The sequence below is a fragment of the Aspergillus melleus genome (genome assembly GCF_016097325.1).
Source record: "Aspergillus melleus strain CBS 546.65 chromosome Unknown contig2, whole genome shotgun sequence".
Taxonomy (NCBI): domain Eukaryota; kingdom Fungi; phylum Ascomycota; class Eurotiomycetes; order Eurotiales; family Aspergillaceae; genus Aspergillus; species Aspergillus melleus.
This window is the reverse complement of record NW_025763371.1, coordinates 2,102,905-2,118,425: the sequence shown is the minus strand read 5'-3', so window position 1 is coordinate 2,118,425 and position 15,521 is coordinate 2,102,905. Positions and strand designations below refer to the sequence as shown.

Genomic DNA, 15,521 nt, shown 5'->3' with positions numbered 1-15,521 from the left:
ATCATCACAGGGGTCATAATAACAGGCCACAAATCGTGGCAGGGTATCGTCAGCAATGCATGGATAATGGTTGCATTTCCAGTGTAGTCCGGGGACAACCCAAAATATTCAGGTACCAAAGAAACCAGCACTTGCACAGGTTGTATTCAAGCAACCGAACAAAAATTAACAAAGAAAACAAGAATTGAAGGAAAGACAGGGTGGGAAACAACAAAGGGAAACAGGCTCAAGGACCGGCAACAATTAGTCTAGACAATGCAATGCATGAAGAGGTAAATACCAACACAGGAAAGAAATAGAAGGAATGTGAATGGAAGAGAACACAGACGGGGGACGGTTGAAAAGAAGAGTTCCAAGAAACATAAGATCCAGCACACGAGAAACAGTCCAGTTGAAAGCTTCGAGCGTGAGTTCTCAGCGTACCCCGTGAGCTATTTGGTCTCGGGGTCTACCGCGTCGTCCTTCTTGGAGGACTCATCCTGTTTGCTAGTCTCGTCTGTCGCCTCGTGCGTCTCAGGCTTGACGCTACTGTCATCCTTCTCGGCAGTCGCGATCGCTGCTGGCGGTTGTTCATCTTCGGGCTTCGCAGGTTCCGGTTCGGCAGCGTTCGCCTCGCTATCCTTGTCCGCAGCGTCGTCGGCGGCAGGCTGTTCCTGGGCTTGCGAAGATGCTGCCTCGGCGGCCGCCGCTTTTTCAATTTCCGCTGCGCGCGCTTGCTGCCTTTCCCAGACCTCTTTGCGGATGCGGTCATCCTTGGCTTTACGCAGTCGCTCGGTCTCCTCAACGCCGCCACTCTTCTTCAACTTGCCCTCCTCAACAAATTTACCCAGCTCTTTCTGGAAGAGCCCGATCCGCCGGGTCTCCAGCTCCTTCTGGCGTGCCTTCTCGGCCCTCTCGATAGCTTCGAGACGAGATTCGTGATTGGGTTGTAAAGCTCGCACCTCCCCTAGGACGCCGTCTTTGGCTTTCATGGGATCCACGGCGGGGTCGATCACCACGTTTCGCGAAGTGCTGCGCAAGGTCACACCTCCGGGGGCGTTGTTCTGCATGGCTTGCTGCTTGGTAGCCTGTTCAACTAGACCAAAGGTTTGGGCAGCCTTCTCCAAGTCATCCTGCAGATCGGCGGCAAGATCCTCCTGCATAGTGAGCTGATCACGCTCCTCACACACCATCTGCAGTTCCTTCTCCCATATCTTGGTCCAGATAGGCTTCTCTCGCTTGAGGAAGTCTTGCATCTTCTTGATCTCTTTGGTGACGGCACTGATATCTTTACTGACTCCTTCCAGCTGGCGCGGCAGAGGTCGAACCCCGCGAGTAACCACATCTTTCCGGAGATCCTCCACCAAATCTTGTAGGTCATCAACGCGCACGACGAGACGTTCTGACTCCTCGGCAAGCTCCTTCTTCCCGGAATTTACCCGCGCACGACCCGCATCGCCTTCGAATGACGGCACAGAGGCATCGGCCGCCACGGTTTTGACGCTGCTGGCTTTGGTGCGAATGGCGCTCATGGAGCTGGCAATATCCGAAGAGAAATTCGAATACGTCTGGCGCAGCACAGCAAGATCGCGCCGAAGGCTCTGAAGCTCCGCAAGCTGACTGTCACTACCCGTGATCGGACCCTTGCGGGTGGCTCCCTCCGCGGGAGCATTGGAGACCGGCGGCGGCGCTGCAGCGAGGCGGGCCATCTCCTTGGCGGCATCGAGCTGACGGTCCGAAACGCGTTGCATCATGGTTTCCTGTCCGTCCAGAGCACCCTTCACACCCTCGATCAAACGGCGAACGCCGCCAAACTCCTCGTCAAAGTGCTTCTTTACTTCATCCAGGATGTCAACATTCAGAACGAGGACGGAGCGGTCTCTGACATCACTGAGATCTTCCAGCTCGTGGCGAACCCCCGAAACTGGGTCTTGAATATAGATCTCCGGTAGATCGACGCCATTGTTGTGCGTGTTCCAGGCAAACTTCTCGATAAAAGCCAGCTGCAGTCGCCCAATCGTCAAGCCGGTATAGCCCTCCGGCAGCACGTACTTCTTGATTTTGCTCTTGTACTGTAGGAATAATGTTAGTTCCTTGCCTGGAGACGGTTGCTCAGCGGCCAATTGGGAGGACTGAGGAGGCGTAGACGTGGCCGTCTGAGGCTGTCGATGTTCAGCCTTCGGCGTTGTGGGAGCAGCAACGGCATCCGCACCGCCTTTCTCCGGCTCAAATGCCTCATCGAGAAGTGGTTCCTCGGGTGGTCGAGGCAGCTCCGGCGGCGGCCCAACTGGAGCAGCGCCCGGGCCATCCTTGCCGATGCGAGGATGAGATCGCTCCTCCGTAGCTTTCACCCCGTCGGCCGACAGTTCCACGGGGGACGGACCCCGAGGTGAGGCGCGTTCTTCTTGGATCTTCGGAACATTTGGGGCCACCGCAGGTTGGGTACTCTTGGCACTGGCGGCATCGTTGGCACGGTTGGTCGAGCGCTGTCTGCCATGTGCATAGGATCCCCGCAAGCGCACTGCATTTAAGGATTCCCGAACATCGCGGCCTCGATTGGGGATGGGAGAGTTCTGGGTAGGGAGCACAGGGACCCCGTTGGAGGAAGTACCGAGGTGTTTCTGTATCTGATAGGCGGAAAATCTTCGAGAGGCACGACGCTCCAACTCGCCACTTCTTTGCAACGCGCCGATGGCATCGTCTTGTTTCGGGGGCGGAGGCGGCGGAGGAGTGGGAAACCCGCCGGCGTTATTCGATTCGGGGGCCTTGGCAGCCGTGGCCTCGGAGGGTGAGGATTGAGACAAGATTGTCTGTGCCTCTCGTCGCGACGCTTCTCGTTCGGAATAGCTGGAACCACCGGGCCCAGACGGGGTTGGAGAGGCCCGAGCCATCGATGGCGGGGGGTCTTCGATCGAGCCGTTGCTTCCATATCGACGACCCGGACGTTTCGGCGACGAGACCGTCGAAGCCGTTTCCTCGTAAGCCTGATTCATCGCCGCTTGCCCACTGGAGATGCTTCCCGCACTCGCCTGGCGACCCGGGAGGGTTCGCGACTCTTCCCGCTGTTGCCGAGAGCGTAGGCGAGCCTGTTTCTTCTTGAGGCCATGTAAGAGATTGATGATGATGTCGCGAATCCGGGGCAGATAACGATCGAGACTCTGTGGGGATGCATCCTGACTGAGGGTATCTTCGAGGATTGTGCGGAGGAGGTCGGGAACGGGACCCAGGTCGGAGGTATCGACGCCGATTGCATTGAAGGCGCGACAAGCAAGATTGAATTCATAGCCCAGCCGCACATACACGTCAGACACCTCGTTCTCCGAGGCTTGCGTACGGGACCATTGCGTTAACGTTTCCAACAGTTGTTTTGTGGCCACCAGGAGATGCGTAACACTCTTTTCGATTTGCGAGATCTGCTTATCGGGCTGTTGAACAGAAGACAGGTTAGAGGCGAAAAACCCATGACCATACATTCGAGATGGGACACTTCGTGCAGGCTCGCTCGCACGCGACCGAAAGCGGTCGGGGTTGTGACATGTAGTCCGATCATCGCCAGGCATGAACTTACCACGGCACTTCTAGATTGCGACCTTCCGGAACTTGAGGAACTGCGCGGTGCAGAAGACTGCGAAGTCATGGCGGAATCGATACTGCTCCCGGAACCTGAAGGAAAATGTTGGGCTGAGGGACTTCGCTGGGAGCGAGAGGAAATGCTCGAGCCGGACTGCATGTGGGAAGGGGATTTCGGGGGTTTTTTTCCCTCGCTTTAAAAAGGGTAGGGAATGAGCGATGGCGGGACAACCGGAACAACGGGAGAGGGGGAAGAAAGAGAAATGGCTGAGATGCAGGGAGTAAGAGTCAGAGTAAGGAAGGACAAGTCAAGAAGTGTAAGGGGGAGGAGAGTGAGAGAAGAAAAGAAGAGGAAGAAGAAGGAGGATGATCCCGACGAAGGAAGTTTAGCCCAGCCTCTTTTCAGGCTGCCGGCGATAAGTTCACAGTTGTTCTCGAGGTACCTCTGTAGGTACCTAACATTACTTGGGTTGACTGGTACCCGCGTAACTTCCTTACACTCTTACCCCCAAGTCACAGGCTCCACTACTCGAGTCAGCTTTCCACGTTGATATTCCTGACTATCAGTTCATCTTTAACGTCGGAATATCTCCTGTCATACCTTTGCTCCCTCTGCATTGGGCAACGTGGACTGAAACCTCGTGTTGAGCGCTCGGCCTGTGTGTCTAAATTTAATCCTACTAGCGCGGCCCCGGCCATCGCATTAGTTTTCATTCAGCCTTCTACGGAGTACAAACTACAGCAACGGGAGGGTCCAAGGAGCCTCAACTGATGTATGATCATGTATCTGCAGTGGTCAGATGGAACATCGAGGTACTCTCGGTGGGTGATGTAAAACCCTGGTTGTACGATGTAATAGTGGCCTAAGTCCGGAATACTGAGTGCCATGGAAACGAGGTCCTGATATCCAGACGTCGCTCACTACTATACAACCAGTAGATTCTCTTTTCGGAGACTCCTGCCACCACGCCCGGGCTCCATTCAATGACGATCCGTTCAACCCACCAAGCGGTGCTAAACTCCTTAGGGATTTTCCTCACCTCGTCCAGTGGGGTGCGAAGGAAATGGGAAACGTTTCGATGTTTCAACATGGACCAGATGTGCTGGCACCTGAATGACTGACCCTTGCTCGGCACTGGTCAGGTAGGAGGACCAGGTAACATGGGTTCCCCCCGGGTTGTCAATTCCTCCTCCATAGACGAGTCCCGTTGACGGCTACTTTGCCGACAAAGGACTTGGAATTTGTACCGAACATACTTCAAAAGCAATTGGATCGCGTGGATCCATGGTGTGTTGCTGAGTTGATTTGATAGATTGATCTTTTTAGGTTCTAAACAAGATCGAGACCTGCTGTACGGAGTACCGGATACGCAGAAGTCCAATGCAGCAAGGGTGCGTTCAGCATTGGCGTGCGAGGAAAGTCTTCTGTGCCTCGCTAGCCTCGGTGCTAGCTGCTGCTAAGCCATAGCGATTAGCGACCGACCCAGTGGAGGATGACAGGCATGCACACAGCTCACGGCTTCTCGGTCCTCATAGGCTCATATTCTAACCAGATAGGTGGAGTGAGGCGACACGGTGCGTCTCCGTAGCGAGTGGAACACGCACACAGCTGAGAGGAAGTGGCGTACGGAGTAAGGGTGAAAAGGGGATTGAATCCATCTTTAAAGCGTAAGAATCATGACCAGCCCTGCAGGATCATCAGTTTTAGAATTGGCAATAATCTCATTGTCTGTCTGGACTCTGGACTGATCCTGTCGGTTCTCAGTGTATTGTAGTCTGTAGGAACATCCAGGCGGGTCTCTTAGCGGGCCACGGCGGCACCGCCCAACGGAAACCATGGAAATGCCTCAGGCTCATACTCCGGAGTAGTCTCATAGACCATCATACATTCAATTATTCCTTTTCCTCTCCCCCCCCCCTCTTGAAGCCCACCCCGCCTAAATTCTTATTTGGTCTTTTCTTTTCTGTTTAATTCACTCCTATTTTCCCATTCTTAATCTGATTCTCATTCGACACTTGACTCTGCTTGTGTCTGGGTCGTCGTTCTCGGCCTGTCTTTTCTCCCTCCTTCCTTCCCCTCTTCCCTCCCATTTCGAGGTCCCGTGACCTGTCCACTGCGGCTTTCTCGTTTCGTGATTGCTGCTTTTCGCATCTTCCAATCCATCTTCTTGTTGCTTTCCCTTCTGGGATCACACTTCTTCGGCCTGAACTCCAGTTTCTTCTTCTATTTCTTATTCTCTTCTCCGTCCCTTCCTTTCTTCCTCTCGTCATTTGCTCCTCCCTCCCCGCCCGTCCCTCCTCCCACCACCCCCCCAAGCTTAAACCACCGCGTTCTTTGAGAGCGCAGACGGTGCGCCGTGGCTTTGTGCCTGCTTCTGACTCCCGTCATTCCATCTTGATCCATCGCTCTGCGTCGTGTCTAATTCCACGACCGGAGTGAGTGTCCTGTCGGACAATCCAAAGCCAGATGGCTTCTACCGCCAACTCCATGTCAACTGCCAACAGTGCGTCTGGCAACCCCGGCAATGCATCCATCCAGAATCCAAGCGCGAGACCCTCGCTGAGGCCCAGCGCCAGCACCAAGGCGTCGGACGGCAGTCGACGACAGTCGGGCAGTCCTCTCGATGGGGGACAGAGGTACGTTGCGTTGTCATGTTCATTCGTCGCCTGCCATTCCTTGACTATCCTATTTATTTGCTCTTGCTTCTTGATCAACTTTCACCGCCTGTTCCCCGGCAGACCGTGGCTGCGGGATCCCCTTGCCTTTTCTTTTTGATGCTTGCGAGGCTCAATCGATTCTTCCAATTGGCTGTTTTCTTCGTTTGCGTGGTCTTTCTTGTTTCTTAGCTTTTTTTTTCTTGATGTTCATGCTCTTTCCCCTTCATACAATCCTCTGTGCGTCTCGGAGCTTCATGCTTCCGGCTTTATCTGTGCGCATGGACCAATCGGGTTTCCCTGCAATCTAGACCGCAGCACTTACCAGGGCCTTGAATGCACTCGAACTAACTCTCGCCTCTTCCCACGCAGGCGCAGTAACTCCCAGCGGGCGTGGACCCAGGGCACAAATCCGATTACCCAGAGATCTTCGTACACGCAGCAGAACGGAAATATGTCTCAGAAACAATCTCCTTCCCCCAGACCGACTCCCAAGGAATCGAACACGCCCGATAACCATGCACACGACCGCCTCGTTTTCTTGGTCACCAGCTTTATTGTAAGCCTGGTTCCCCCTTTCTTATTTCTGAGGAGTCCGCATAGTTTGTTGGTGGAATGCTCATCGTTGTTAGGGTTTGACTGCGACTATCACCACGAAAAACGGAGACAAATTTACTGGAATCTTTTCATCCTCGTCTCTTGAGCCGACCGACTCTTCCTTTGCCCTTAAGATGGTACAGCGGCAACAAAATAAAGAGCAACAGCGGACAAATGGAGTGAGTGAAACGGCAAGCCCGTATATGGGAACGGTACCCGATCACACGGTATCGTTTGACATACGGGATGTGGCAGACATCGCGGTTGCCAATGTCTCCACCTCGGAAGTCATTGCGAAGCCTTCTAATGGTTGGTTCACACAGCCTCCGTCTACACTGAGTTATCTGTATATTAATCATATTGTGTAGGCGCCTCGAGTGGTTTTAGAACCGACGCTGATATTTCCGGAAACCTGGCGATGCGTGAACGGACATTGAAACGGTGGGAACCCGCTGCAGACACGGACGTCGACTTGTCGCTGGAAGGCACATCGGCGTCGGCAGGCTGGGATCAATTCGAAGCCAACGCTCGACTCTTTGGTGCCACCAGCAGCTACGACGAGAATATCTATACCACTCGGATCGATCGATCCGACCCGACTTATAAGCAGAAGGAGCAAGCCGCCGCTCGTATCGCTCGCGAGATCGAGGGCGTCGAGACGGATAATGCTCATATGCGGGAGGAACGAGGGCTGGCCACGGCCGAGGGCGGTGACGAGGAAGACAAGTACAGCGGTGTCCGCCGTGATGAAAAGAACTTCCCCCCCTTGGTGTCGGGACAGCCAAACAAGTATACCCCGCCTGCACGCCGCCAAGCTGCTGCGGCCACCAGCGGAACTCCAGCCGCCGCACCGCCCAAGGAACCTGTTAAACCGCCGGTGCAGCCCGTCGCGCCCGTGGCTTCGACGAGTGCTGCCGCCGATGCAGAACAGAAGACGGTCCCTGGCAAATCCTCGCCAGCTGCCAATGCCACCCCGAAGCGTGCCGCCGCGGAGAATGCTTCTGCGAACGTGGAAACGGAAGTGCTGGATCATTTCCGACAATTCGCCAACACGGAGAAAATGAAGATGCAGGAACGCCGCCGGAACCAAGCCTCGCTTGAGAGGAATGTCAAGCTGAACGAGCTGATGAAATTCTCGCAGAATTTCAAGCTTGGTACGCCGGTCCCCAAGGACTTGATCCCGATTCTTGCCAAGGACCCTCAGAAGCAGGAACAGATCGTACAGCGGGCTCAGCAGCATGTGGGCGACAAGCCTACATCCAAATCGCCTCCCACGACCGCCAGCACCGAGCAGAAGCCTGCTGGTCGTAGCTCCGGTACCGCCCGTCACGACGGTGGAACGCTGCCCGCAGCGCCATCTGAACGACCGACCTATCCTCGCGGGCGTCAGATGTATCCTCCCGCCGGTCCACACGCCGGTCCCGGTGGGCGACTGCCACACCAAGCCATGCAGCAACAGGGCCGTCAGGCGACTGGGATGCTCGGCCACCGCCTGGCCGACAATCTTCAGCAACGGAAGGGGGCTGCTATGGGATCAGTCCCGGCGCCTCTGCCCATCAACGATGCCCGCTTGCCCCCAACCGGACCGGCCGCTGATCAGCCAAGCATCACCAGCCCGCACAAGGCGCAGACTCCGACCTCCGCCGCTTCGACCAAATTCAACGTTCGGGCCTTGGAGTTCAAGCCTAACCCGGCCGCCAGCACATTCACCCCCGGTGCCTCGTCGAACTCCTCGCCGTTTGTTCCCGGTCGCTCTGTATCCCGCGCTACCAGCCCGTCGGCTTTCTTTGGCGGGAAGAAGCTGCGGCCCCTCGCTGAGCGCCCGTCTCTCAACGACCAGTTCAACCCCATCAAACGGATGAGGAAAGAAAGCACGGAACAGGCGGACAAGGACTATGCCTTCAATGGCGGCATTCCTCCGGCATACAAGACCCTCCCAACCTGGGACGTCGCCGAAGGGAACGAAGACAAGACGCATGATCAGATGTTCAAGGCGCCCGTTGTCTCGCCCCAGAATCGTTCGGCATCGAACCCTCAGGTTCCTCAGCAACCACAGATGCCGTTCCAATTCCCGCAGGCGACGCCGGGTATGCCCCCTACCTCGGGCCCGCCTCATGGACCTCACCTGCATCCGCAACAGCACCACGGATCGGGCCCGCCTCATTATGATGACCCGCACCGGATGCAGATGTCTGCATCGACCTCGCAAATATTCCCCTCCCCGCGTCTTCAGCCCGGCTATCCGTCTCCTATGGCGCCGCATGCCCAGCTTGCGTTCGGTCAGCCGGTACCGCAATTCTATCCAACCCCCCCGCAGCCGACTCCCGCCAGGCACTATCCGGGGACCCCTCAGTTCATGAACCCGCAAGCCGCCATGGGTGGCGCGCCCATGATGGTCCAGCAACCTTCCAGCGGGCCTTACATGGGTGTTCCGCAAGGCATGGCACCGTACACGCCTCAGATGCAAATGTATTCGCCTAACCCTAGCCATGCTTATCCACAACACGCCCCCCCTCAGCCGCACAGTGGCTATCCAAGCCCGAGTCGGGGTGCCCCTATGATGATGCATCAGAATTCCCAACCCGGCCAGCCTCCACAGCCGGTCATGTTTATGTCTCCCGGCCAACATGGACAGCCTGTTTATCCCGGCCAACAGCCCGGGCACAGTATGTCACCATGATCCAACGAGAACCATATTTCCATCGTTCTTGCTAACAGTCGCCAGTGCCACCGGTTCGGGGAAATTATCCTCAACAACAGCAACAACCGCATTTCCAATCTAGCCCTCATCAAGCGCATCATTACCCACCCCATCAACATCGCACGCCCAGCAATGGCTATAATCAAATTCCTCAAATCCCACCTCAGGCCGCCTCCCAGCCACCACCCTCCGTTGCCTCTGGTCCACAGGCCCCCGAGGCTGCCGACGAGGCGAAATGAATGCGACAACCCGGGCCTCCATAGTGCGCCAGACGCTCTCGTTCATTGGCCTCGGAATTGAAACGGTCATGGCCCGCGCGAGCGAACTGAACCCTGTCTAGCCGCACTGCGAAACAACGGCCCCCTCATTCTCTGTTCCCCAGTGGCAGCAATTCCAGTCTCACGCTCACTTCTCACTGCACGTTTCTCTTATTTTGGAAGGTATTTGTGCCTTGGAGGTCTGCGACTACGCTGGTTTGTACAGTGGGTAACCTTCCGCACTGCTGCTGCTGCTGATCCGGCATCTGATACTCCCACTGGTGAGTTGTCTTTATCCAATGTCATCTCAGGGGAGACCTTCGGGCGTGAATTAACCAATTGTAGGCTGCATATTCTCCAGTTACCCCATCATTTTATCGACTGTTCGCCTCGGATTGAGACTGGGACCGGGAATTCAATTTCCCTCAACCTGTCACAAATCACTGGACTGGCCGTTCGTGCAGCTTTAACGTTTTTACAGACTATCGCATTGGTCGGTGATTCTGTTAACTTTGACCTTGCTATACTATACACCACTTCAAGCGGTCTATGGGTTGGCTCCAGCGAATGGAAACTCCCAGCGAACTACAAGAGCTCCGTCCACGTCCGTGGAATGGTATATGCTATCATGTTTGGGGAGATTCTTTGATACTTTTTGTTCCATTTATGTTTTTCTTTTCTCGTGTATTTCTTTTGGCCTATGATGGGTCCACTAGGGCAATGATTTTCCGGCAACGGGTGCAGGGAGGTAGTGACTGACTTGCTTGGAGAACGATCTGATGCTGACGGCGATAAGTGACTTTGTTTCATGTCAATGGGTGGCCGGTTGCAGGTACTTTGACCGGGCATTTTCGCAAAGGCTTCTCGGGGGACTTTCTGCGTCCTTCGAGAGAATTGGGCGTTATACAATTAGTATAGACGAGTAGTTGCTAGTGGACGGGGAGCAAAGGAATGCGCTATCTCAAAATTCACCATAGTCTAATGATCTAAGAAACTCGCATTGTAAAGCGTGCAGTTGAGCTATAGGGGAATGGAGAATGTCCCCGGCGCTGAGAGGGTGTCTGAAAATCTATTTCTGAGAAGTGGTTAGCAGGAGAAGTAACCAATATCCTTGCGGGCATTTTTGGGGTAAATCAATTAAAGCGTCTCCTCAGGTCTTTTCAGTTTTATAGTTGGTCGTCATCCAGCCAAAACGCACGTCGCGGCCGCGGTACTATACAGCACCCATCCAGAGTGCCAGCCGTCGAGACCCAGTCCAGAATTGTCGATTCCACAACCATCCTACCAAAACCAAGACGAAGCCCAGCACTCGTTTCCGACCTCCAGTCCCCTCCGCGCATCATTTCCATCCGCAGTAGAATCCCTCGCCCAACCGATGTTTGCCACAGCCATTAGTTTCTGAAATTCCTCATAGAGACAAAGCGGACCAGAAACCCCAAATTGTGGCGCCTGCGGACCGTACGGCCCTTGATATACACATGTCTTCCCAAGGTCTGTCACGCCGAGAGTCTCGCGGCGAAGTGACCCTCGTGCCTTTTATTCAAGTCATGTGCCTGCATAGCTATATTGGAAGAAAAACGATGACGAACAGAAAATGAAGGACTTCGCGAGCGAAAGACATCCACCTTGATCGACGCTATGGAGGCGGGATTCGAGCGGACTCTGGCTGGGGGTGAACCTCTTCGGCTGGGCTGGATAGGCAGTTCCTTCGGTTTTGGTGCGACGTATCGTTTGGACAGCGCGGTCTGACCTTTTACCAGATTCACATCATAGGAGACGCATTTTGGGGCAGGGTTAAGGGAGTGGGTAGAGTATTGTTTTTGGGGAAGCGTGGAGAAGAGGAGTAAAGACAGCTATAGCTTACCTATTGCGCGTAGGAGCTGGAGAGGAATCCTCCATTCATACATCTTGAATGGAGAACGATTGATGGGTCCTGAGCTCTCGGGGTGAGAGGAACGAAAAGGAGTGGAAAGAAGAACAGAGGAAAACAAAACAATTGAAATCGAGACCGACAAGAGAGCGGCGACGGCCCTAAACCGGATTGGGGGCGGGGTACCACTTGCACGGCGACAAGGAGACTCGAGAACTCCGAGAGACCTTGAAGACCTCCGTCTGTCCTTCTTTCGTGCCCATCCGCGGCGACTCTTGGGGGCGGATCGTTTCTCCCGGCTTTTTTCGTGTCTTAACTGGCCCGTGTTTGTCCCATCGCTTTCTCTTATTCTCCCGCTGCTATATCTTCCCCTTTAACCCTCGATCGCCCCCGTTCGGCACCGCCGAATATACTCTCTCCAGCGCCATGGACTTCCTCAAATCCGCCGTCGCGTCCGCCATCGCCAAGGGTAGCTCGTTCCCCTATTCGCTCGGTGACAGAGTCGACATTTCGGATTCGATATGGACCCTTCATAATGCCACCAAACGGGTACGCGGATCTTCCTTGTTTAATTGCAATCTCGGGACTTGCACATGAAACGGGGCTAATGCGATGATCTGGTCTTTGCGCGGTGCAGGAGGACGGTTCGTCATGCAGCATCTTCACCTTCGACATCGCCGCCAACAAGTCTCGTCTGCCCCTGGCCAAGAATGCGGTGCGAAAATCGCGGACGTTACGGCACCCGGGCGTTATCAAGGTTCTGGATACTATCGAGGTACGGGATCCGGGGAAAGTTGCTGTGGACCGGCAACCCATGGCTTACACAATCTAGACAGAGTCGAATATATACATCGTGACCGAACGTGTGGTCCCGCTATCCTGGCATGTCAAGCGCAGGAGCCTGAGTGAGGAAATCTCCAAATGGGGATTGCATACCGTGGCGGTAGGTTTATGATTTCGTTCCCTCATCGGTGTGATCTCGTGACGATTTTTCTGGCTGACTGAACTGGATTCGAACATAGACTACCCTAAAGTTTATCAACGAGGATGCTGCGTCTGTCCACGGTGTCGTGAGAGCGTCGTCCGTGTATGCTAGCGAAAGTGGCGAGTGGAAACTGGGCGGTTTCGATGTCTTGAGCTCCATGAATGACGAAGAAGCGGTTATATATGTGCGTTTACTGCTCAGGGGGCTTGTTGCGGTGCGGTTTCACTGACTCTTATCCAGACATACGGAAGTCTCGTACCTGATGCGGCTCGCTATACACCTCCGGAGGTCGTCAAGGGTGGATGGGATATCATCAAACGTCACCCGCTAACGGCGATCGATGCCTACGGACTAGGCATTCTAATATACGAGGTATACAATGGCAACTTTACCGGAGGGGATCAAGTGGGTAAAACGACGAACATTCCGCCGACCATGCATCAAAGCTACAAGCGACTGTGTACAGCCAATCCGAAGTTACGACTCAGCCCGGCGCATTTTGTCGAACAAGGAAAGAAGACCGGCGGTTTCTTCCAGACTCCGTTGATTAGATTGACCGATGATATAGAGAGCCTGGGACTGAAGACGGAGGCGGAACGGGAGGAATTTATCAAGTATGTGATCGTCCCTGTTGGCCGATTGCATGGTTACTGATCGTGGCAGTGAACTGGACAACCTGTCCGATGATTTCCCCGAGGACTTCTTCAAGATGAAGGTGCTTCCGGAGCTATTAAAATCGGTCGAATTCGGCGGTGGCGGCCCGAAAGTCTTGAGTGCGCTGCTGAAGATTGGGGCGAAGCTGTCTCAGGACGAGTACAACTCCAAGCTGACGCCCGTCATCGTTCGACTGTTTGGGAATCCCGATCGAGCACTGCGAGTGTGTCTCCTGGATAATTTGCCATTGATGATTGATAATCTCCCTCAGAAGATCGTCAACGACAAGATCTTCCCGCAAATGGTGTGTTCTAGTTGAACTACCCATCGTCAGCCCTTCGCTAATAACTCCTTAGACCTCTGGATTCACCGACATTGCGCCGGTAGTCCGAGAGCAGACCGTCAAAGCTGTATTAGTGATTATTGTCAAGCTCAGTGATCGGACTATTAATGGCGAGCTGCTGAAATTCCTAGCTCGGACTGCCAACGACGACCAGCCCGGCATCCGTACTAATACTACCATCTGCCTTGGCAAAATCGCCAAGAACCTAGGCCAAGGTGTAAGTAAACGCCTTCAACTACGCCCACCGGTAACGCGATGCTAACTGGACTTTACAGTCGAGGAGCAAGGTCCTTATCGCTGCCTTCACTAGGTCTCTTCGGGATCCCTTCGTCCATGCGCGCAATGCCGGTTTGCTCGCCTTAGGTGCAACGATCGAATTCTTCACCGACGAGGACTGCGCAGGCAAAGTTCTTCCTGCCCTGTGTCCTTCCCTTCTAGATAAAGAAAAGTATGTTCCCCACGTTCATTCCCTACCATCCCCTGCGCGTCATCTTCTCACATGATGAATCCGTAGATTTGTTCGAGATCAGGCGAACAAGACATTCGATCTCTACCTGCAGCGCATTCGGAAGGTTGGTAGCAATATGGCCGACACGGTACTGCCGCCGTCGTCGTCCAGCCCCGACACCACCAAAGATGCCGCTCGTATTGGAACGTCAAATGACAAATCCTGGGCTGGATGGGCCATTTCTTCCTTCACAAATAAGATCACGACGGCCAACGGCGAGATTCAACCCACAGCGAACGGGGCCAAACCGGCGGAGGCTGAACCCGCTCGTCCCGCATCTGTCCCTCGTGTCACCAAGCCATCTCCTTTGGCGAAGGAGACCTTGCGACCCGCAGCTCAGCCATTAAATCGATCTCTCTCGGAGCAACCGGTCCCGATCACTCAAGAGGAGGACGAACCGGATGAAGTCTATGATGCTTGGGGTGCGATGGACGACGACGAGGATGACCAGGGACAATCGAAAGATGACAATCCGTTTAGTCCTGCGACGACCACGGCCTCGTCAACCAGCTTCGCCCCGGCGGCGCCCAAATCAGCACCTGTGCCTTACGATGACGGGGGAGAGCCGGACTTTGCCGGCTGGCTTGCTGCGCAGTCCAAGACGAAAAAGCCATTACCAAAGGGTCTAAACAAGACAACATCGAACACGTCGGTTTCCCGCACGGCCAGTCGGAGCAATTCCAGTAAACCGAAGATCGTTACCGCGGCTCCTGCAAAGAAAATCGACACCAAACCGAAGGACGAGGAAGTGGATGATGATTGGGGCGATGCTTGGGATTAAGAACTACCTTGGAATCAATCCAACCTGTCATTTCTTTTCTTTTGTTGTCTTTTTTTTGTTACCTAGTGATCCACTTCTGGACCAGGGCAGGGAGTCGGGGAGAAGAATTGGCGTACATAATTCCAATAATGATAGAGAAAGCGACATAGATAGATACTTCTCTAGTACCTACCGCGGAGTGGTCAGCGCTAGGGACGAGGAGGTACCCGGCCAGTACCTCCTCCCCCAAAATAGGGCTGAAAAAGGGCGTTGCGCCTTATCGACGGCCGCAGCCAATCAGGGGGCGGTTTGCCCCGTGATCATCGACAGTCGTCCCCAACTTTCCCTCTTTCTCGCTCCCTCTCCCTCTTCTCTCTTTCTTCCCCGTCGTCGTCCCCCTCCAACTCTCACCCAACCACCACCCTCCTGTATCATCATTGTCGATGCCATCTTGGGTGTCGCTCGTGCATGTTCTTTGATCGACGTCAGAGTGGAGACCGAAGCAGCTGTACTACCGAGAACCTTCGACATAATCTTGCTGCCTTCCTCCCGCGTCAGCCAGCTGCGTTGGTGCGTCTTGCTCCGGGGGGAACCGCCTGCATACGATCCAGTCATTTCATGCGCGATGGATGACCGTTGACA

The 15,521-nt window shown here is 54.5% G+C and overlaps 3 protein-coding genes across 5 annotated transcripts; 2 read left to right on the top strand and 1 right to left on the bottom strand.

Moving 5' to 3' along the window:
* Positions 1–431: 431 nt before the first annotated feature.
* Positions 432–3,616, bottom strand: BUD6 (formin-mediated actin nucleation enhancer; the record flags this gene model as incomplete). Its single annotated transcript, XM_046085168.1, has 2 exons — positions 432–3,404; positions 3,548–3,616. 2 exons carry the CDS (start codon positions 3,614–3,616, stop codon positions 432–434), a joined length of 3,042 nt encoding a protein of 1,013 aa, XP_045941131.1.
* A 2,083-nt stretch (positions 3,617–5,699) lies between these two features.
* PBP1 lies at positions 5,700–11,548 on the top strand. Of its 3 annotated transcripts, none has more exons than XM_046085166.1 (5): positions 5,700–6,186; positions 6,577–6,763; positions 6,837–7,110; positions 7,170–9,467; positions 9,527–11,548. In XM_046085166.1, exons 1-5 carry the CDS (start codon positions 6,017–6,019, stop codon positions 9,739–9,741), a joined length of 3,144 nt encoding a protein of 1,047 aa, XP_045941128.1. In that variant the 5' UTR covers positions 5,700–6,016; the 3' UTR covers positions 9,742–11,548. The 3 variants fall into 3 exon arrangements, with proteins under 3 accessions (XP_045941128.1, XP_045941130.1, XP_045941129.1); XM_046085165.1 differs by having other exon boundaries at positions 7,170–10,040; positions 10,105–11,548; XM_046085167.1 differs by having other exon boundaries at positions 5,700–6,763; positions 9,527–10,040; positions 10,105–11,548.
* Positions 11,549–12,055: 507 nt separating this feature from the next.
* Positions 12,056–14,900, top strand: CEX1 (COPI-interacting protein CEX1; the record flags this gene model as incomplete). Its single annotated transcript, XM_046085164.1, has 9 exons — positions 12,056–12,178; positions 12,267–12,404; positions 12,462–12,572; positions 12,652–12,798; positions 12,855–13,228; positions 13,278–13,572; positions 13,625–13,828; positions 13,887–14,059; positions 14,126–14,900. 9 exons carry the CDS (start codon positions 12,056–12,058, stop codon positions 14,898–14,900), a joined length of 2,340 nt encoding a protein of 779 aa, XP_045941127.1.
* Between the last annotated feature and the right edge of the window lie 621 nt (positions 14,901–15,521).

What these genes read in the sequence shown, in the direction of transcription:
- PBP1 (XM_046085166.1), top strand. Translation starts at nt 6,017, where the DNA reads ATGGCTTCTACCGCCAACTCCATGTCAACTGCCAACAGTGCGTCTGGC. An exon ending in CCTCTCGATGGGGGACAGAG is followed by an intron (nt 6,187 to 6,576) that starts GTACGTTGCGTT and finishes CTTCCCACGCAG; the next exon opens with GCGCAGTAACTCCCAGCGGG. An exon ending in CATTGCGAAGCCTTCTAATG is followed by an intron (nt 7,111 to 7,169) that starts GTTGGTTCACAC and finishes CATATTGTGTAG; the next exon opens with GCGCCTCGAGTGGTTTTAGA.